This window comes from Oncorhynchus mykiss, chromosome 11, assembly GCF_013265735.2.
Source record: "Oncorhynchus mykiss isolate Arlee chromosome 11, USDA_OmykA_1.1, whole genome shotgun sequence".
Taxonomy (NCBI): domain Eukaryota; kingdom Metazoa; phylum Chordata; class Actinopteri; order Salmoniformes; family Salmonidae; genus Oncorhynchus; species Oncorhynchus mykiss.
The window spans coordinates 63,490,571-63,514,305 of record NC_048575.1 but is presented as its reverse complement, the minus strand read 5'-3'; the positions used below and the strand labels follow the sequence as shown (position 1 = coordinate 63,514,305).

The following is a 23,735-nucleotide window of genomic DNA, read 5'->3' as shown; positions in this document are numbered from 1 at the left end:
TTAAGATTCTTCAAAGTAGCCACCTTTTGCCTTGATGACAGCTTTGCACACAGTAGAATACTGGATTGGAAGTTGTTCTCTTGTTATGTTAGTCAGTGACAGTCACTCATCCATGGCAGCTAACATTTTCTAGATTGGTAAATTAGTATAGTCAGCTTTCTAAACTAGTAATAGTAATAATAATGAAACATTTAGGAGTGGGATAATATTTCTATGAAACGATCATCCTGACAACGGATACACAGAAACGTTCTTACAAAATTCCCATGAAACGTGTCTAGAACATTAATATATTACATTCTGAAAACATGGCAACCATGTATTGTGTACAATGCATTTGGAAAGTATTCAGACCCCTTGACTTTTTCAACATTTTGTTACGTTACAGCATCATTCTAAAATGAATTAAATTGTTTTTTCCCCTCATCAATCTACACACAATACCCCACAATGACAAAGCAAAAACAGGTTTTTAAAAATGTTTGCAAATGTATTCAAATCAAAAATGTGAAATATCACAATATCATATAATAGTCCAAAACATGCATCCTGTTTGCAATAAGGCACAAACTGCAAAACATTTGACAAAGAAATTAACTCTATGTCCTGAAGACAAAGTGTAATGTTTGATGCAAATCCATCTCAACACATCACTGAGTACCACTCAGTACTCAGTTCATATTTTCAAGCATGGTGATGGTTGCATCATGTTATGGGTATGCTTGTCATCGGCAAGGACTAGGGAGTTTTTTAGGATTAAAAGAAACGGAATAGAGCTAAGCACAGGCAAAATCCTAGAGCAAAACCTGGTTCAGTCTGCTTTCCAACAGACTCTGGGAGACAAATTCGCCTTTCAGCAGGACAATAACCTATAACACAAGGCCATAAATACACTGAAGTTGCTTACCAAAATTACATTAAATGTTCCTGAGTGGCCTAGTTAAAGTTTTGACTTAAATCGGCTTGAAAATCTATGGCCAGACTTGAATATGGCTGTGTATTAATGATCAACAACCAACTTGACAAAGCTTGAAGAATAAAAAACAAGCTCTTAGAGACTTACCCAGAAAGACTCAAAGCTGTAATCGCTGGCAAAGGTGATTCTAACATGCATTGACTCAGGGGGTTAAATACTTACCTAAACAAGATATATTGGTGTTTTATTTTTTATATATATTTTTTGTTAGTTTTTTTGTTAGAATTTTTTTTACGCTTTAACATTACAGAGTATTTTGCGTAGATCGTTAACAAAAAATGACAGTGAGATCCATTTAAATCCCACTTTGTAACACAACCTAAAAACCTTCTTCACCCGCTTTGAGGATAACACAGTGCTACTGACGCTGCCCTCTACCAAGGACTGTGGGCTCGCCTTCTACATGACCGACGTCAGTAAGACATTTAAGCGTGTTAACCCCTGCAAGGCTGCCGGCCCAGACGGCATCTCTAGACGCGTCCTCAGAGCATGCGCAGACCAGCTGGCTGGAGTGTTTACAGACATATTCAATCTCTCCCAATCCCAGTCTGCTGTCCCCACTTGCCTAAATATATCCACCATTGTTCCTGAACCAAAGAAAGCAAGGGAAACTGAACTAAATAACTATTGCCCCGTAGCACTCACTTCTGTCATCATGAAGTGCTTTGAGAGGCTAGTTAAGGATCACCCTAGACCCACTTCAATTTGCTTACTGCCCCAATAGACCAACAGACGACGCAATCAACATCGCACTGCACACTGCCCTATCCCATGTGGACAAGAGGAATACCTATGTAAGAACGCTGTTCATTGACCATAGCTCAACATTCAACACCATAGTACCATCCAAGCTCATCATTAAGTTCAGGGCCCTGGGTCTGAACCCCGCCCTGTGCAACTGGGTCCTGGACTTCCTGGCGTGCCGCTACCAGGTGGTGAAAGTAGGAAACAACACCTCCACTTCGCTGATCCTCAACACAGGGGCCCCACAAGGGTGTGTGCTCAGCCCCCTCCTGTACTTCCTGTTCACCCACGACTGCGTGGTCACGCACGCCGCCAATTCAATCATCAAGTTTGCAGACGCCAGAACAGTGGTAGGCCTGATTAACAACAATGACGAGACAGCCTAAAGGGAGGAGGTGAGGGTACAGTCTGCTCAACGCATCACTGGGGGCAAATTACCTGCCCTCCAGGATACCTACTACACCCAATGTCAAGGACAACAACCACCCGAGCCACTGCCTGTTCACTCCGCTATCATCCAGAAGACAAGGTCAGTACAGGTGCATCAAAGCTGGGACCGAGAGACTGAAAAACAGCTTCTATCTTAAGGCCATCAGACTGTTAAATAGCCATCACTAGGCAGCTTCCACCCGGTTATGTAACCCTGCACAGAGGCTGCTGCCCTATATTCATAGACTTGAAATCACTGGCTTCTTTAATAATGGAACACTAGTCACTTTAATAATGTTTACATATTTTTGCTTTACTCATCTCATATGTATATACTGTATTCTATTCTACCATATTTTAGTATATGCCACTCCGACATTGTTTATCCTAATATTTATATATTCCTTAATTCCATTCTATTACTTTTAGGTTTTGTGTGTATTGTTGTGAATTGTTAATATATTACTGCACTGTTGGAGCTAGAAACACAAGCATTTATCTACACCCACAATAACATCTGCTAAACATGTGTATATGAACAATACCATTTGATTTGATTTGAACAAAATGTGGAAAAAGTCAAGGGCTGTGAATACTTTCTGAAGGCAATGTAAGTTCTGATTGACATTAAAGGGAATGTTCTTAACTTTAACACCAAAACATGCTAAAAAGGTTCTCAGTAGGTTTTTTGCTAACATAGATAGAATATTCCCCTAACTAATGGAAAACTGGCCACTCAAACATTTGGGGAACATTACGAGTAACATTACAAAACCATTCTCTCTCTCTAGAATAGACTCCACTAGCGCGTTCGATTAAATGCAGTAGACACATTTCAGTGGAATGCATTCAGTTGTACAACTGACTAGGTATTCCCCTTTCCCAAATCGTTCATTATTTTCCATAGAACACATAGCCCCTTGTTGATTATCGCTTACATATGACTCTCGGGATATGAAGCAGACAGCTGCCAAACTAATGCTGAATAAAATATTTAGCTGGGAGCAGGTTGATAATAATGAGGAGTTTTTGGGTCACTGTCCTCATTCACTCCTCCAGACACCTCGGTCATGTTTCAGAAGCAAATCTTTTTGGATTGTTTTGAGTTCATCTGAAAATGTATGAATGTTTCAGGACTAGACCTACAGTATACAATGTCTTAAGGTCTATCCTGATTCCCTCTATGAAAGGTCTATAAATCTAGCCAGCTTTGTTGATATATTTTGCATTATTTAGGTTTTGCTCTTTAGTGATGAGATCTTTTATGTAACAATGAAGGAGCCTTTTAAAGGCCTCTTGACGGTTTCTTGTTTCAAAGTGCAATATGACAGGGCATATTTTAAGTGTGAAACAGCTGGCAGAGATCTAACATCTGTGGGTATTAAATAGTTCATGACCATATGAATGTCTGAGTGGCTGGGGAATATATGTGCATACTGGAAGAAACCACTGTGAGATTTTAAACCAAGTGCTGCTTTATTTACAAAGTGATGAAATAAATATGCTTTCATTTCTCCAGGTAAATTTGAGAGAATAATGTCGGCAAAGCAGTTGTAGACGGTATGTGAATGAATTTTGTCGACACTAGACACTTTAAATAACATGGAATCATATGACAAAATATAGTGCAAGCCAGGAATAGATATCTGTTTGCAATAATAATGAACAAGTACTTTACAAAAATCGAGGTAGAGAAAGCACACGCTGCTTCAATGATTACGTTTTACACAGATCAATACAGAGAATGTCAACAGAACAGATCAGCTGTTGTGATCAACCGAAGTTGAGGCAGAGTTCCTAGAAGTTTGACCACATCCTGCTATGGAGTAGGGACAGCAGAAGTAGCAATACCTGATGCTTCAGGTGTTAGAGATGAAGACGTTGATGGGTGGACTTATTCCTTGTTGGGTGAACCTCATCAGCACAATTAGTGCCTTTTCCATAATGGTCATGTTGAATAGTTTGATCAGCTTTTGTTACAAAACAATCATAACGGTAGGGAAAATCAGTCTGTTTCGAGCAGCCAACTCTAACTGTTTGTGTATGTGGTAAAAACTCAACTCAGCAAAAACATCCCCATAGATCCCACATCCCCAGTTTGCTACAGCAAGAAAATAATCCAGCAACAGGAAATGTGAATTATTATGTGGATTATAATGAATTACATTTTTTTAGGGGTTGATATACTTTTCGTAAGGGGAAACCAAGTCTGGAAATTACAAACTCCAGAAGCCTATTTAAACCTCAAATACACTACAAGTTTTAAATGTCCTGCATTGCAGGAAAGCTCTCATGCAACAGGGTGATCAAAGTAGCCCTTTCCTGCAGTCAAATGACCTTGTTGCCTCATGGGTGGAATGTTATTAATAGTTTTCATAATTTCATAATTAAGAAACATCATTTTTTTTAAACCGACGTGTGTTTCTATGTCAAAGCTTTTGTTATATTTCAGTCTTCTGTGATGTATATAAAGTGTACATTTAAAACATGATCTATATCTGACAGGGTACAGGTATCTTCTTTTTTAAGCCCATAACCATGTGTGTGAGGTGTATACTTTTGTTTCAAAGTAGATTTGTTTAAGACTACCAAGAAACACTCTGTGTGACCCTGTTTTAGTCCACTGCAGTAAAAGGTTTTAAGATCCTACATACAGTGCCTTGCGAAAGTATTCGGCCCCCTTGAACTTTGCGACCTTTTGCCATATTTCAGGCTTCAAACATTAAGATATAAAAAAGGTGGATTGTATTTATCATCATTAGTCATTTAGGTCAACATTGGATCATTCAGAGATCCTCACGGAACTTCTGGAGAGAGTTTGCTGCACTGAAAGTAAAGGGGCTGAATAATTTTGCACGCCCAATTTTTCAGTTTTTGATTTGTTAAAAAAGTTTGAAATATCCAATAAATGTCGTTCCACTTCATGATTGTGTCCCACTTGTTGTTGATTCTTCACAAAAAATACAGTTTTATATCTTTATGTTTGAAGCCTGAAATGTGGCAAAAGGTCGCAAAGTTCAAGGGGGCCGAATACTTTCGCAAGGCACTGTATGTACTGTATGTCAGATTTACTATGCACAACATTCTGCTCCTCCATGGAAAATGCATAGCATGTTAGACAGATGCAAGTTTCAATGCAGACTCCACTGAACAATGAATGTCAAATGAAGAGTTTTGTTTTCTGAAATAGTGAGGGTTCCTGTGGATTTTGTAAATGGGCATTTCTCAGAGATAATATGTTTCTAGTTACAGTACATTCTCAGAGATAATATGTTTCTAGTTACAGTACATTCTCAGGCGCTAACCATTAGACCTACTTGTTGTATCATCTCTTTTTTCTCTTACCCATTAAATCACTTCAAATCACAGGCTTGTCATATTTGCTACCCTCAGGTGCTTTGTGGTAACATTGAACGATTTTGTTTGTTGGCTTTCATTTGAATTACGATTTATATTCAAAAGTAATATACTATCTTGGCCATGTACTGTGTGTGTGTCCCTTGGGTCTCTGTGTGTGTACCTTGGGTCTCTGTGTGTGTCCCTTGGGTCTGTGTGTGTGTCCCTTGGGTCTGTGTGTGTGTGTCCCTTGGGTCTGTGTGTGTGTCCCCCTTGGGTCTGTGTATGTGTCCCCCTTGGGTCTGTGTGTGTGTGTGTCCCTTGCGTCTGTGTGCGTGTGTCCCTTGCGTCTGTGTGCGTGTGTCCCTTGCGTCTGTGTGTGTGTGTGTCCCTTGCGTCTGTGTGTGTGTGTGTCCCTTGTGTCTGTGTGTGTGTGTCCCTTGGATCTGTGTGTGTCCCTTGGGTTGACTTTGTAGTTAACTCTTTAATAGCTAAGTGATGTTGGCCAGCAGAGATCAATGTATTCTATTCAATGATTGAATAGAGAAACTGACAGTCAAAGGCATGTCTGGAAATAAAATGACAACGCAAAGGTGCCTTCTGAGGTGTATACTACAAAGCAGATTCAGTGAGTTAGACAGCTAACTTTGATAAACAACTACAAATAACAGATGATATTCTGGTTCATTAAAAAAGCTAAACATAGATACATGTGTGTGTTTTTGGTTGTTGAGTCAATGAGACAATGGCAATTTCAAGATAATCTTTCTGAAAACGTTCAACATTTTCAGAATATTCAGGCTCCTTGATCCTGCTTTGTAGTATACCCCTCTGTTCTGCAGTGTTTTTGTTGGTAAACAGAAAACACTTAACTGCCTCCACAAAGTAATAGATTCACATATACCTATACAGACCACTTTCAATTGTTCACCATCATCACCTACTGTACCACAGACAAGATGAACTGGAAACAGTTATGTAGATACCGATTCCGTGACCTTCATTGGTTTAAATCAATAGCCACTGGCACCCACTTGCTCAAGCATCAATTTGGCAAATATCATCATGCAGAAATCTATTCGCAGCCCATGCTTTGAATGACCCAGAATTATCGCCTAGGTCCGCATGTCATTTCCCCAGTCAATGCACCATCCACCAGACATGAATATGAAGTCAGGACTGTGTAGCATATGCACAAAGCCAGTGTCAACTTGAATAGCCCGTCAAATACGGTCCATGGTTTTGGGTCCCAAAATAGAATGACTGAGCGAGTCACACAGACACAGACCTAAGGAATGGCCTTATCTCTGTGCCTCTGCAGTGGGTTACAGAGGAAGTAACAGTCAGCCTCTGTCTTTATCTGTCTTTATCTACAATACTACTGCCAGGGCACAGGTCATCCCTCTAAGCTTCCATTATACAACCACAGAAACTGCACTTCCCAGTAGTTTTTGCAATAAGGACGGCATTTAAAAATCCTTGGACGATTCTGGGGCCCCAAACTCTCCTCCTCCTCATCCTTGTCCCCTTCCTCCTACACCTTGAGGGCCTCATGCACGCCCACGGCGGACAGGCGTCGGTTGATGTTGCGGTAGCGGCATCGTAGCAGGTCCTTGTATGTGGAGCGCAGATCCCGGTTGAAGAAGGCATAGATGAAGGGGTTCATGAGGGAGTTGGCATAACCCAGCCAGAGGAGGAACCTTTCCAGCCAGATGGGCACGCAGCTGCACTCCACCCCGCAGATGAAGGGCCTAGCTGTGGACAGGATGAAGAAGGGCAGCCAGCAGACAGAGAACACACCGACGATCACCCCCAGCGTGGTGGCTGCCTTCTGCTCCCTTTTGAAGATGGAGATGTTGCGGCGCTCACGGGACAGCAGACGGGATAGCGCCGCACACTCCTCGGCCACACCTTGCGGCTTCAGGCCCTGCATCCTCAGCGCCTCACTGGCCACTGTCTCCAGCCGCTCCCGCCGGGCAAAGTCGGTGAAGCGGTGCTTCAGACCACTCTTGCGGGCGGCCCTGAAGATCTTGTAGTACATAAAGAGCATGACAAGCATGGGGATGTAGAAGGCCACTGCCGTGGAGTAGATGGTGTAGCCAAAGTCCTGGCTGATGAGGCACACGCCGCCCGTGTGGACATTCTTGGCCCAGCCACAGAAGGGGGGCAGGGTGATGGAGGCGGACACCAACCACACCCCCAGGATCATCTTGGCCATCAGCTGACCGTTCTGCCTGGCTGGGTATGTGAGGGGCCGGGTGATTCCCAGATACCTGAGAGAGAAGAAACAAAAATAATTTAGCAAGGTAAATTTTATTATCCCATATGGAAATGCAAGCAGGATAAACATACAAGGCTACATGCCCCCCTTCTGCGGCTGGGTCAAGAATGTCCAAACGGGCGGTGTGTGCCTCATCAGCCAGGACTTTGGCTACACCATCTACTCCAATGTAAAGATGGCGCCGGAGAACAAGGCTGATGTTTTACGTATTCCTAACCAATTGAGTTTTTTTGTTTGTTTCTTTGCGTTGTTAGTAACTTATTAACTTATTTTGTACATCATGTTGCTGCTACTGTCTCTTTTGACCGAAAATAACTTCTTGACATCAGAACTTCGATTACTCACCACGGACTGGCAGAATCCTTTTTTAATTTAACAAGTTCGACATGAATGATATATCACTTTCCCGGAAACAGGCCCAGATCCCCGTCATTTGCGTGAAGAGAAGGTGGAGAAAAAGGGGCCATAGGGTGGGCTACCTTCTGAGAATTTGTAGTCAATCGAATAAACCCCCATTTCCTTCCCTTCTGCTAGCACACAGCAATCTTTGGAAGATTAAATTACCAACGGGACATTCAAAACTGTAATATCTTATGCTTCACGGGGTCGTGGCTGAACGACAACATTATCAACATTCAGCTGGCTGGTTAAACGCTGTATCAGCAGGATAGAACAGGGGCATCTGGTAAGGCAAGTGGTGGCGGACTATGTATTTTTGTAAATAACAGCTGGTGCACGATATCTAAGGAAGTCTCAAGGTTTTGCTCGCCTGAGGTAGAGTATCTCATGATAAGCTGTAGACCACACTAACTACCTAGAGAGTTTTCATCTGCATTTTTCGTAGATGTCTACTTACCACCACAGACTGATGCTGGCACTAAGAAAGCATTGAATGAGCTGTATTCTGCCATAAGCAAACAGGGAAACGCTCACCCAGAGACGGCGCTCCTAGTAGCCGGGGACTTTAATGCAGGGAAACTTAAATCTGTCTTACCAAATTTCTAGCAGCATTTTAAATGTGCAACCAGAGGGAAAAAACTCTGGACCACCTTTACTTCTTTTCTCTACTGTGTCATTGACTTGTTTGAGTTATTGGCTTGTTTATTGTTTACTCCCTGTGTTGTTGTCTGTGTCACACTGCTTTGCTTTATCTTGGCCAGGTCGCAGTTGCAAATGAGAACTTGTTCTCAACTAGCTGTCGTGTCTTTACTATCATTAAACTGAAGACGTATAGTTTTTATCAAAGATTCTCTGTAATTAGTATTACGCGAACTGATCAAACTGATTAATCATGTAACTGTAATTAACTAGGAAGTCGGGCACAGAGGAAAATATTCAGATTACAAAGTTATAATTTCCTAATATAACCTTTCAGATATTTTCACATCTGATCAATAGTCTTCCGATTAATTAATTATTTACTTTACCTCACGTTAGTCTCATTCCAAACGTGAATTGTTTGTCATCTGCACGAACCCAGTCTTCACTATGAGTCATCCATACATCAATTGTCTTAAATCATGTATTTATTAACTAACAATCACAGAAGTGCACACACAAACAAACAAAGTAAATATGGTTACAAGAAATGATAGGAGAATGTGCCCTAGTGGGCTAAACCGGCATGGCGGCTTGTTAGACAAAAGGGGGAGTAGGGTTCACCTGAGAAGTCACTACAGATTTGATAATTGTAGCAATTGAAATACTAATCCTTTGCACATGAACGCTCACTCATTCGGGAACAATTGCAATCAATCAATATATTTACGCTCAGTGTGTCGTCTTGATCACTGTTGAAAAGTTTGTTCCTTTTGTAGAATTGTCCGTCTCGCTCTCTCTCACTTTCTGTCGTGGTTAGAGGGGATAGTTCAGAGCGACATTCATTCATGTTGTTGTAGAATGGATGTTTCGGCGATTGTCGTTCTTCGCGTTCAATGATTCCTAGCTGCAGACTAGTAATTAATATCAAAGACTTGTTCTTATTCTGTCGGTATCGATAGTCTAAGAGTTTAACCACGTATTATGGTTAAAAGATTCAGCAATGGTCTGCAACCTTTGTACACTCGTAATAGAGAAAAACATGGTCTACTGAGAATTTCTCAAAGTTGGGGTTTTATTCGGAATTGCAGAAAAGGGCTGTCCCGGGATGCTCGGCCCTAACTGGGCTCATGGGCAGTCCTCGGATTTAGTTAAACTCAAAAGGGAATTGGAGTTTCCTTCATTAAACAGTCCACAATCACATTACACAATTTTACAAACTGTATCTTCCTCACTCATTCATCTTATACAACAATTAGATGTAAACCTCATATCTGAGGCTATTATACAGTATAAACAGTGTTATGGTAATGTGGCCGCACCGTCTCCCATGAGCCTCACCACAATGTAACAAACGGACCAGTTCGTAGCTGGATTCTTCACTGATCTTTTATACCTTCTCTGGAACATAAATGTTGTTCGAACCTCAAGTTCTGTGAGGTGCAAGAAATTCCTTTTTTCTCTGTGAAAATTCACTCTGTCGTTATACTGTGTGGCCATGAGGAGATCCTCTCCTCGGGAATTTACGACCTCTCTCTGACCACAGCAGTCTGGTTGTAGGAGCAGAGAGCGGGGGATGGTGCTCGATGTACCCAAAGAGGGCAACATCATGACATAGCCTACCTGGTTAAATAAAGGTGAAATTTCAAAAAAATAAAACTCCACACAGAGACGTATACAAAGCTCACCCTCACCTTCCATTTAGCAAATCTGACCATAATGCTATCCTCCTGATTCCTGCTTACAAGTAAAAATTAAAGCAGGAAGCACCAGTGACTCGATCAATTAAAAAAGTGGTCAGATGAAGCAGATGCTAAGCTACAGGACTGTTTTGCTAGCATAGACTGGAATGTTCCAGGATTCCTCTGATGGAATTTAGGAGTACACCACATCAGTCATTGGCTTCATCAAAAAGTGCGTTGATGATGTCGTCCCCACAGTGACCGTACATACATACCCCAACCAGAAGCCATGGATTACAGGCAACATCCGCACTGAGCAAAAGGCTAGAGCTGCCGGGACTCTAACCTGGACGCTTATAAGAAATCCCGCTATGCCCTCCGACAAACCATCAAACAGGCAAAGCATCAATACACGACTAAGATCGAATCGTACTACACCGGCTCTGACACTCGTCAGATGTGGCAGGGCTTGCAAACCATTACAGACTACAAAGGGAAGCACAGCCGAGATCTGCCCAGTGACACGAGCCTACCAGACGAGCAAAACTACTTCTATGCTCGCTTCGATGCAAATGACACTAAAACATGCATGTAAGACCTTTAAACAGGTCAACATTCACAAGGCCACAGCGCCAGACGGATTACCAGGATGTGTACTGCGAGCATGCGTTGACAAACTGGAAAGTGTCTTCACTGACATTTTCAACCTCTCCCTGTCCGCGTCTGCAATACCAATATGTTTTAAGCAGACCACCATAGTCCCTGTGCCCAATAACACTAAGGTAACCTGCCTAAAAGACTACCGAATCATAGCACTCACATATGTAGCCATGAAGTGCTTTGAACGGCTGGTCATGGCTCACATCAACATCATTATCCCAGAAACCCTAGACCCACTTCAATTTGCATACCGCCCAAACAGATCCACAGATGATGGCATCTCTATTGTACTCTACACTGCCCTTTCCCACCTGGACAAAAGGAACACCTATGTGAGAATGCTATTCATTGACTACAGCTCAGCGTTCAACACCACAGTGCCCTCGAAGCTCATCAATAAGCTAAGGACCCTGGGACTAAACACGTCCCTCTGCAACTGGATCCTGGACTTCCTGATGGGCCACCCCCAGGTGGTAAAGGTAGGTAACAACACATCCGCCAAGTTAATTCTCAACACAGGAGCCCCTCAGGCGTGCGTGCTCAGTCCCCTCCTGTACTTCCTATTCACGCATGACTGCACGGCCAGGCACGACTCCAACACCATTTAAGTTTGCCGATGACACAACAGTGGTAGGCCTGATCACCGACAACGACGAGACAGCCTATAGGGAGGAGGTCAGAGACCTGTCCGTGTGGTTCCAGGACAACAACCTCTCCCTCAACGTGATCAAGACAATGGAGATGATTGTGGACTACAGGAAAAAGAGGACTGACCTTGGTGTCCACATCACCAACAAACTATCATGGTCCAAGCACACCAAGAGAGTCGTGACGAGGGCACGACAAAACCTATTCCCCCTCAGGAGACTGAAAAGATTTGGCATGGGTCCTCATATCCTCAAAAGGTTCCTCAGCTGCACCATCGAGAGCATCCTGACTGGTTGCATCACTGCCTGGTATGGCAACTGCTCGACCTCCGACCGCAAGGCACTACAGAGGCTAGTGCGAACGGCCCAGTCCATCACTGGGGCCAAACTTCCTGCCATCCAGGACCACTATACCAGGCGGTGTCAGAAGAAGGCCCTAAAAATTGTCAAAGACTCTAGCCACCCTAGTCATAGACTGTTCTCTCTGCTTCCGCACAGCAAGCGGTAGCGGAGAGCCAAGTCTAGGTCCAAGAGGCTTCTAAACCGCTTCTACCCCCAAGCCATAAGAATCCTGAACATCTAATAAAATGGCCAACCAGACTTTTTGCATTGCCACTCCCCCCTATTTTACATCACTGTTACTCTCTGTTGTTATCATCTATGTGTAGTCACTTTAATATCTCTTCCTACACGTACATATTACCTCAACTAACCGGTGCCCCCGCACATTGACGCTGTACCGGTACCCCCCCGTATATTGTTTCGCTATTGTTATTTTACTGCTGCTCTTTAAATGACTTGTTACTTTTATTTCTTAGGACCACTTTAAGCCATACACTCCACAGAGCTGGGCTTTACGGAAGAGTGGCCAGTAAAAAGACATTGCTTAAAGAAATAAATAAGCAAACACGTTTGATGTTCGCCAAAAGGCATGTGAGAGATTCCCCAAACATATGAAAGAAGGTACTCTGGTCAGATGAGACTAAAATGTAGCTTTTTGGCCATCAAGGAAAACGTTATGTCTGGCACAAACCCAACACCTCTCATTACCCCGAGAACACAATCCCCACAGTGAAGCATGGTGGTGACAGCATCATGCTGTGGGGATGTTTTTCATCGGCAGGGACTGGGAAACTGGTCAGAATTGAAGCATGGTGCTAAATATAGGGAAATTCTTGAGGGAAACCTGTATCAGTCTTCCAGAGATTTGAGACTGGGACGGAGGTTCGCCTTCCAACAGGACAATGGCCCTAAGCATACTGCTAAAGCAACACTCAAGTGGTTTAAGGGGAAACATTTAAATGTATTGTAATGGCCTAATCAAAGCCCAGACCTCAATCCAATTGAGAATATGTGGTATGACTTAAAGATTGCTGTACACCAGTGGAACCCATCCAACTTGAAGAAACTGGAGCAGTTTTGCCTTGAAGAATGGGCAAAAATCCCAGTGGCTAGATGTGCCAAGCTTATAGATTCATACCCTAACAGACTTGCAGCTGTGGCTGTGCTGGTGGCTCTACAAAGTTCTTGTAACCATATTTACTTTGTTTGTTTGTGTGTGCACTTCTGTGATTGTTAGTTAATAAATACATGATTTAAGACAATTGATGTATGGATGACTCATAGTGAAGACTGGGTTTGTGCGGGGGGGGGGGGGGGGGGGGGGGGTTGTGAACGTTCAAGTCTTCTGTTTTTTTGTCTTATTTCTTGAAAAAATATTTTGCATCTTCAAAGTGGTAAGCATGTTGTATAAATAAAATGATACATATCCCCCCAAAATCTATTTTAATTCCAGGTTGTAAGGAAACAAAATAGGACAAATGCAAAGGGGGTGAATCCTTCCGCCAGCCACTATCTTGCATCTACTCAAATGTGTAAGCATTTCACTGTAATGTTCACCTGTTGTATTCGGCGCATGTGACTAATAACATTTGATTTGATTTGACAATACAAAACATAGAGACACTGGGGCAGCAGGATCAGGAAAACACGACAGCACTCCGAGCTAGAACATAACGTTCTGAGAACCATCTGTTGTATAGAGCTTGAGAGCGTTCAGTAGATGTCCTATGGTTATTTTGCATACAACGTTCCCACAACTTTCTGGGAATGGTGCAAGATAGGTATTAAAGAAACTTGACAAAGCATTTGTATTTTCTTTATTTTTATTACTTTAACTGAATGTTTTCTAAAAGTTCTAACATGGTTACATTTTATATTTTTCTGGCAATAGACATTTCAACTGGTTTGACATTGGGAACAACATTGGGAAAAACGTTCTTCTGTGGAAATTTCAGTACTTCAGCATAACATTTCCTACAGGTTTCCTCATGGTTCTATTGAAAGTAATGTTCTCAAATAGTTCAGAGAACGTTAAGAAATAACATTCTTCTACAGAATATTCCACGCGCGTTCCCATGTGATAATATTTAATGTCATATTTTTATAACATTCCGGGAGCATTAAAAAATGGTATGACTTAAGAGATGTTCTCAGAACATTCAAAGAATGTATGTATCTCTTATGTCAGTCCTTGGCAATATTCCAGGAATGTAAAAAATAATCTACACATTAACATCAATTAGCTCTAAATTCCATTCTCAGAACATGAAGAAAACTTTACATACAAAAATAGAAGAACATGTAAATAACTTTCACAGAATGTTCTAAGAATGTTTTTAAAAAACATATACATTCCATTCTCTTATCAACTGGGTGATGGTAAGCTGAGAGTTTTTCCAGGATCAGACTGGTAGGTTGGTGTATGTGTCTTGCCTTGGTTACACAACAACAGAGTCATGCCACCACTCCACTCCACTCACTCCCCCATCCCAACTCTTACTAATGCATTAATAACCATCTCAGTCTCAAACTCTCTTTCTCTGTCAGTCCCAGTACACTTACACCACTGTGGTAAGACTGTGAATGGGTAATTAAATACAGTGCATTCGGAAAGTATCCAGAGTCCTCCTTTTCTCTCTCTCATCAATCTACACACAATACCCCATAATGACAAAGCGAAAAAGGTTGTTTATTTTTTTGATGAAAATGTATTAAAAATTAAAAACAAAAAAACATATTTACATAAGTATTCAGACCCTTTGCTATGAGACTCGAAATTGAACTCAGGTGCATCATAGTTCCATTGATCATCATTGAGATGTTTCTTCAACTTGATTAGAGTCCACCTGCGGTAAATTTAATTGATTGGACATGACTTGGAAAGGCACACATCGGTCTGTATAAGGTCCAACAGTTGATAGTGCATGTCAGAGCAAAAACTAAGCCATGAAGTCGAAAGAATTGTCCGTAGAGCTCTGAGACAGGATTGTGTCGAGGCACAGATCTGGGCATGGGTACCAAAAAATGTCTGCAGCATTGAAGGTCCCCAAGAACACAGTGGCCTCCATCAATCCTGCTCTCCCCCCTTGGGTTGTGCCGTGGCGGAGATCTTTGTGGGCTATACTCGGCCTTGTCCCAGGAAGGTGGTTGAAGATATCCCTCTATTGGTGTGGGGGCTGTGCTTTGGCAACGTGGGTGGGGTTATATCCTTCCTGTTTGGCCCTGTCCGGGGGTATCATCGGATGGGGCTACAGTGTCTCCTGACCCCTCCTGTCTCAGCCTCCAGTATTTATGCTGCAGTAGTTTATGTGTCGGGGGGCTAGGGTCAGTTTGTTATATCTGGAGTACTTCTCCTGTCTTATCCGGTGTCCTGTGTGAATTTAAGTATGCTCTCTCTAATTCTCTCTTTCTTTCTCTCTCTCGGAGGACCTGAGCCCTAGGACCATGCCTCAGGACTACCTGGGATGATGACTCCTTGCTGTCCCCATTCCACCTGGCCATGCTGCTGCTCCAGTTTCAACTGTTCTGCCTGCGGCTATGGAATCCTGACCTGTTCACCGGACGTGCTACCTGTCCCAGACCTGCTGTTTTCAACTCTCCAGAGACAACAAGAGTGGTAGAGATACTCTTAATGAAACTGACAATTATTCCTGAGGTGCTGACTTCCTGAACCGTCGACAACTACTGTGATTATTATTATTTGACCATGCTGGTCATTTATGAACATTTGAACATCTTGGCCATGTTCTGTTATAATCTCCACCCGGCACAGCCAGAAGAGGACTGGCCACCCCTCATAGCCTGGTTCCTCTCTAGGTTTTTTACTAGGTTTTGGCCTTTCTAGGGAGTTTTTCCTAGCCACCGTGCTTCTACACCTGCATTGCTTGCTGCTTGGGGTTTTAGGCTGTGTTTCTGTACAGCATTTTGAGATATATTTATAGCAGCCACATACAAACAGCATGATCACTTTGCTCGTTTTATAATATCTCCTTCTCGCATCTACGCACTCTCCTCTCACCTTTCTCTTCACTTGTGAACACAACAGAAAAGCTGTCTGTGAACAGGTGAAAAAAACTTTCCAAGCCAGACCTTCATACCATAACCGCTAACCGTTACACACAGCCTACATCATTGTCACCATATTAGCTAACGTCAAAGTCAACATAGCTACTAGAACTAGCTCGTTAGAAAATCTGCTACAATCATGCAGTACAGAGTACAGCAAGCAGTTTAGCAGTTACACCGGTGGGCCCTGGTGACAATACATTTATAAAACCAAAAGCTCACCTTGACTTGGAAGGGTTCCAGTGTTGGATAGTCATAGCCAGCTAGCTAACATAGCATTCCTTTCTGTTTGAGCAGGCTGTTTGAGTAGGCTAAACTAGCTACCTGCATTCGCTAGCTAAGTAAGTGAAAGTGAAAGAAAATCCTACGGAATATAACGTTAGCTAGCTCTCTCACTCTCTCTCTCTTACCTATCCTTCATTTTTGAAGAAATGTATTTGTTCAAAACTGTTAACACTATTATCTTTCTCTTTGAGTCAACTACTCATGACATGTCATGCACTGCAGCACTAACCAGCTGAAGCTTTTGCTTTCAGTAGTAGATTCATTCTCTGATCCTTTGATTGGGTGGACAACATGTCAGTTCATGCTGCAAGAGCTCTGATACGTTGGAGAACGGCATAATTACTGTGTAAGTCTATGGAAGGGCATACTCATGAGCCTCCTGGGTTTTGTATTGAAATCAATGTACCCAGAGGAGGACGGAAACTAGCTGTCCTCCGGCTACACCATGGCTGTCACGGTTTTCTGTATGTGAAGGAGAGTCGGACCAAAATGCGGCGTGTAGATTACGATCCATGTTTATTGACTATAGCAACACGAATCTAAATACAAACAGTGCAAAATAATAAACGTAATGAAAACCGAAACAGCCTAAACTGGTGCAAACTAACACTAAGGACAGGAACAATCACCCACAAACACACAGTGAAACCCAGGCTACCTAAATATGGTTCCCAATCAGAGACAATGACGAACACCTGCCTCTGACTGAGAACCATATCAGGCTGAACATAGAAATAGACAAACAAGACATGAAACATAGAATACCCACTCAGATCACACCCTGACCAATCAAAACATAGAAAATACAAAGTAAACTATGGTCAGGGCGTGACAGTACCCCCCCCCCAAGGTGCGGACTCCGGCCGCAAAACCTGAACCTATAGGGGAGGGTCTGGGTGGGCATCTGTCCGCGGTGGCGGCTCTGGCACTGGACGTGGACCCCACTCCATGACAGTTTTAATCCCCCTCCTAAACGTCCCTAAATAGGTTACCCACCACAATGATAACATGGGACAGAGGGACAGCTCGGGACAGAGGTAACTCGGGACAGATGGGTAGCTCAGCACTGAGAGGAAGCTCAGCACTGAGAAGAAGTTCAGCACTGAGAAGAAGCCCAGGCAGGTAGTAGAAACTACCAGAACCTGGCTGGCTGGCGGTTTCAGCAGATCCTGGTCGACTAGCAGATCTGGAAGAATCTGGTCGACTGGCGGATCTGGGAGAATCTGGTCGACTGGTGGATCTGGGAGAATCTGGTCGACTGGCGGATCTGGGAGAATCTGGTCGACTGGCGGATCTGGGAGAATCTGGTCGACTGGCGGATCTGGGAGAATCTGGTCGACTGGCGGATCTGAGAGAGTCTGGACGACTGGCAGATCTGAGAGAGTCTGGACGACTGGCAGATCTGGGAGAGTCTGGACGACTGGCAGATCTGGAAGAGTCTGGACGACTGGCAGATCTGGAAGAGTCTGGTCGACTGGCAGATCTGGAAAAGTCTGGTCGACTGGCAGATCTGGAAGAGTCTGGTCGACTGGCAGATCTGGAAGAGTCTGGTCGACTGGCAGATCTGGAAGAGTCTGGACGACTGGCAGATCTGGAAGAGTCTGGACGACTGGCAGATCTGGAAGAGTCTGGACGACGGGCAGATCTGGAAGAGTCTGGTCGACTGGCAGATCTGGAAGAGTCTGGTCGACTGGCAGCTCTGGAAGAGTCTGGTCGACCGGCAGATCTGGCAGAGTCTGGTCGACCGGCAGATCTGGGAGAGTCTGGTCGACCGGCAGATCTGGGAGAGTCTGGTCGACCGGCAGATCTGGGAGAGTCTGGTCGACCGGCAGATCTGGCTGCTCCATGCTGACTGGCTGCTCAATGCTGACTGGCAGCTCTGGCTGCTCCATGCTGACTGGCAGCTCCATGCCGACTGGCAGCTCTGGCTGCTCCATGCTGACTGGCTGCTCCATGCTGACTGGCGGCTCTGGCTGCTCCATACTGACTGGCAGCTCCATGCCGACTGGCAGCTCCAGCTGCTCCATGCTGACTGGCTGCTCAATGCTGACTGGCGGCCCTGGCTGCTCCATGCTAACTGGCAGCTCTGGCGGCTCCTTGCAGACTGGCAGCTCTGGCGGCTCCTTGCAGACTGGCAGCTCTGGCGGCTCCTTGCAGACTGGCAGCTCTGGCGGCTCCTTGCAGACTGGCAGCTTTTGCGGCATCCTGCAGACAGGCAGCTCTGGCGGCTCCTTGGAGACTGGCAGCTCCATGCAGACTGACAGCTCCTTGCAGGCTGGCAGCTCCTTGCAGGCTGGCAGCTCCTTGCAGGCTGGCAGCTCCTTGCAGACTGGCAGCTCCTTGCAGACTGGCAGCTCTGGCTACTTCATGTAGACTGACAGCTCTGGCTGCTCCTTGCAAACTGACAGCTCGGGCTGCTTCATGCAGACGGACAGCTCAGGCTGCTCCATGCAGACTGACAGCTCAGGCTGCTCCATGCAGACTGACAGCTCCTTGCAGGCTGGCAGCTCCTTGCAGACTGGCAGCTCCTTGCAGGCTGGCAGCTCCTTGCAGGCTGGCAGCTCCTTGCAGGCTGGCAGCTCCTTGCAGGCTGGCAGCTCCTTGCAAGCTGGCAGCTTTAGCGGCATCCTGCAGACAGGCAGCTCTGGCGGCTCCTTGCAGACTGGCAGCTCCTTGCAGGCTGGCAGCTCCTTGCAGACTGGCAGCTCCTTGCAGACTGGCAGCTCCTTGCAGACTGGCAGCTCCTTGCAGACTGGCAGCTCCTTGCAGACTGGCAGCTCCTTGCAGACTGGCAGCTCTGGCTGCTTCATGTAGACTGACAGTTCTGGCTGCTCCTTGCAAACTGACAGCTCAGGCTGCTCCATGAAGACGGACAGCTCAGGCTGCTCCATGCAGACTGACAGCTCATTGCAGACTGGCAGCTCGGGCTGCTTCATGCAGACTGGCAGTTCTGGCTGCGCTGAACAGGCGGGAGACTCCGACAGCGCAGGAGAGGAGAGAGGCTCCGGCTGCGCTGAACAGGCGGGAGATTCCGGCAGCGCAGGAGAGCAGAAAGGCTCTGGCTGCGCTGAACAGGCGGGAGACTCCGGCAGCGCAGGAGAGTAGAAAGGCTCTGGCTGCGCTGAACAGTCGGGAGACTCCGATAGCGCAGTAGAGAAGAGAGGCTCTGGCTGCGCTGAACAGGCGGGAGACTCCGGCAGCGCAGGAGAGGAGAGAGGCTCTAGCTGCGCTGAACAGGCGGAAGACTCCGATAGCGCATGAGATGAGAGAGGCTCTGGCTGCGCTGAACAGGCGAGGCGCACTGTAGGCCTGATGCATAGTGCTGGCACAGGACGTGCAAGGCTAGGGATGGGCACAGGAGGCCTGATGCGTGAGACTGGAACCAACTTCACCAGCCGACTAAAACGGACCTCAGGACGAGTATGGAGCGCTAACCCAGGTGCCATCAAATCCCTGACACGTTCCGTCAGGCGAATTCTATGCAAAATGCACCAACACAGCAACTCCCTCATTTCTCTCTCCTCCAATTTCCCCATTAACTCCTTCACAGTCTCTGTTTCACTCACCTCCAACACCGGCTCTGGTTCTGCTCTCCTTGGCTCCTCACGATAAACAGGGAGAGTTGGCTCAGGTCTGGCTCCTGACTCTGCCACACTCTCCCTGAGCCCCCCCCCCAAGAAATTTTTTGGGCTGACTATGGGGCCTCCGTCCGCGCCGCCTTGCTTGCTTCGCAAACTCCATTCTCCTATATCCTTCCGCGCACTGCTCCATCGAATCCCAGGCGGGCTCCGGCACTCTCCCTGGGTCGGCCGCCCACCTGTCGATCTCCTCCCAAGTCGTATACTCCATACTGCATTCCTCTTTGGGCTGCTCCTGTTGTTTCTTCTCCCGCTGCACCTTTGGGCGGCTACACTCCCCTGGTTTAGCCCAGGGTCCTCTCCCGTCGAGGATTTCCTCCCATGTCCAGAAATCCTTATTGCGCATCTCCTCGCGCTGCTCCTGCCTGTTGACACGCTGCTTGGTCCTTTTTTGGTGGGTGATTCTGTCACGGTTTTCTGTATGTGAAGGAGAGTCGGACCAAAATGCGGCGTGTAGATTACGATCCATGTTTATTGACTATAGCAACACGAATCTAAATACAAACAGTGCAAAATAATAAACGTAATGAAAACCGAAACAGCCTAAACTGGTGCAAACTAACACTAAGGACAGGAACAATCACCCACAAACACACAGTGAAACCCAGGCTACCTAAATATGGTTCCCAATCAGAGACAATGACGAACACCTGCCTCTGACTGAGAACCATATCAGGCTGAACATAGAAATAGACAAACAAGACATGAAACATAGAATACCCACTCAGATCACACCCTGACCAATCAAAACATAGAAAATACAAAGTAAACTATGGTCAGGGCGTGACAATGGCACTACTTCAGAGAGTGCTGTTGAGGCTACTGTAGACCTTCATTGCAAAACAGTGTGTTTTAATCAATTATTTGGTGACATAAATATATTTAATATAGTTTTATCTAAAAAGGTTTTCTTTTTTATGTTTAACTTTTTTTATGCAATTCACTGAGGATGGTCCTCCCCTTCCTCATCTGAGGAGCCTCCACTGCTTGACTTATTTTACATTTTGTTGTATTACAGCCTTACTTCAAAATTGATTTTAAAACAAAATGTCTCACCCATCTACACACAGTACCCCAAAAGGACAATGTAAAAAAAAACATTTTTTGTCAATACATGTTAGAAGCATCTTTGGCAGCAATTACAGCCATGAGTCTTTTTGAAGTAAGTCTCTAAAAGCTTGGAGACACATGGATTGTACAATATTTGCATTTTTATTTTTATTCTTCAAGTTCTGTCAAGTTGGTTGTTGATCATTGCTAGACAGCCATTTTCAAGTCTTGCCCTAGATTTTCAAGCAACTCCAGTGTATATCTAGCCTTGTGTTTTAGTTTATTGTCCTGCTGAAAGGTGGCTTTGTCTCCCAGTGTCTGTTGGAAAGCTGACTGAACCATGTTTCCTCTAGGATTTTGCCTGTGCTTAGCTCTACACCATATATTTTTTATCCCCCCCAAAACACTCCCTAGTCCTTGCCGATGACACGCATACCCATAGCATGATGCAGTCACTACCATGCTTGAAAATATAAAGAGTGGTACTCAGTGATGTGTTGGATGTGCCCCAATCATAACACTTTGTAATCAGGACATAAAGTTCATTTCTTCGCCACATTTGACTTTAGTGCCTTATTTATTCCGTACAGGCTTCCTGCTTTTCACTCTGTAATTTAGGTTAGTTTTGTAAAGTAACTACAATGTTGTTGATCCATCCTCAGTTTTCCCCAATCACAGCCATTAAACTCTGTGACTGTTTGAAAGTCACCATTGGCCTCATGGTGAAATCCCTGAGTGGTTTCCTTCTTCTCCAGCAACTGAGTTAGGAAGGATGCCTGTATCTTGGTAGTGACTGGGTGCATTGATAAATCATCCAAAGTGTAATTAATAACTTCACCATGCTCAATGGGATATTTAATGTCTGCTTTTGTTTTTACCCATCTACCAATAGGGGCCCTTCTTTGAATCTGTGTTTGAAATTCAGTGCTCAACTGAGGGACCTTACAGATAATTGTATGTGTGGGGTACAGAGATGAGGCATCAACAACCATTGTAACCACTACTATTGCACACAGAGTGAGTCAATGCAACGTATTGTGACTTAAGAAAATGTTTACTCCTGAACTTATTTAGGCTTACCATAAAAAAGGGGTTGAATATTTATTGACTCAAGATATTTCAGCTTTACAGTTTTTATTAATTTGTAAAAACGTCTCAAAATAGAATTCCAATTGACATTACGAAGTATTGTGTGTAGACCAGTTACACCAAATCTCAATTTAATCAATTTTAAATTTAGGCTGTAACACAACAAAATGTTAAAAAGGTCAAGGGTTGTGAATACTTTCTGAAGACACTGTAGCTGGCTCCCAAAGACTGAAATAAGATAAATATCTGTTTTCAAGTGCACTTCAAATATGCAGCATGCAATATGAATTGTTTTGATCGTATGAATAGGGAACACTGTTGACCATTTAGCCAATTTATTGAAAGCTAGCCAATGTTACAGTTTGAGTAGCCTAGCCAGCTACCGTAAATGTCAGTTTGTGTTTCATTAGCTATCTTTGTCAGTGAATTACATTTTGTAATCATGCTTATGCACGATTATATGCCTCATTTCAAGTAACTAGCTGCAGGCTAAAAGAAACATTCAATCATAAACGTGGCACTGAAACCGAAACAAAAGCATGTTGATCGAAGGTGTGTGTGTTTGAGTGTGTCAGGTATGCTAGAATGGAGGTTTAAAAACGACAGCTGCATATACATATTAGCCAGTACATATGGCATAGCCTACACATATAGCAATAAAATCTCCTCTAAAAAAAACTGTTGTATAATGTGCTCTGCAATAAGATAAACAAAGTTTGATTTCAAAACCAGGTGAGTTTTCAAATAGCAGCTTCCCAATATCATGATAGGCGTGCATAATGTTGGATGCATTGGAATATAAGGTATGGAGAATGATAGAGAGGCTGTAGGATTATAGAAACAGTTGGGAAATGAATGTTTGAGTTTAAAATGCTAAATGTTCAGTGAATGTGAGTATATTAAGGTGGTTTAAATGATTCGCTTTCCTGCTAACCTTCTAAAAGTTGACGGTACCAAAATCTTGCCAATCCATTCATTAATCTACTAACTATGACAGAGTGTGAGACATGTTACCCATAATGTACGTTTCATGCATATACATTTGAACAAAGAACACCATCACAAATAGTGTTTCACAATTATTGAGTATGGAGACAAATAGCAAAGTTGTCTCAGGCAGTATTTGAAGTATCTAAATATAGTGTAACCTACTAATCAATGTATATCAAGTGCTGTGGAGGGCACAATCTTTCAATGTTGCAGTCCAGAAATGAGAGCTTTACCATCTATGCCAAAAGCCTGGGCCTCTGATGGACACTGTAGAACTGTCAGTATTCCCCCTTTCTCTCTAGGAGCATTTGTGTGCCCAGGCCCCATAGGCATATCAAAAGGATCCCACCATGGTCACCAAAGTAGCTGACCGATGTAGAGAGAGAAGTGCCTTAGCAAAATGAAATCTAAAACTGGTGTGGTCCAGAGACGAGAAATGTACCATCTATGGCAAAAGCCTGGGCTCCTGAAGCGGTAGAATTC

At 44.1% G+C, this 23,735-nt stretch overlaps 1 protein-coding gene across 1 annotated transcript in view; it reads right to left on the bottom strand.

Moving 5' to 3' along the window:
• Positions 1-5,856: 5,856 nt before the first annotated feature.
• LOC110536220 (5-hydroxytryptamine receptor 7-like) overlaps positions 5,857-23,735 on the bottom strand; it is a 91,822-nt gene continuing 73,943 nt past the window's right edge. The window contains exon 2 of the mRNA XM_021621855.2: positions 5,857-7,758. Within this exon, the coding sequence (XP_021477530.1) occupies positions 7,020-7,758 (739 nt within the window). The 3' untranslated portion in view covers positions 5,857-7,019. The remainder of the gene's footprint in view (positions 7,759-23,735) is intronic.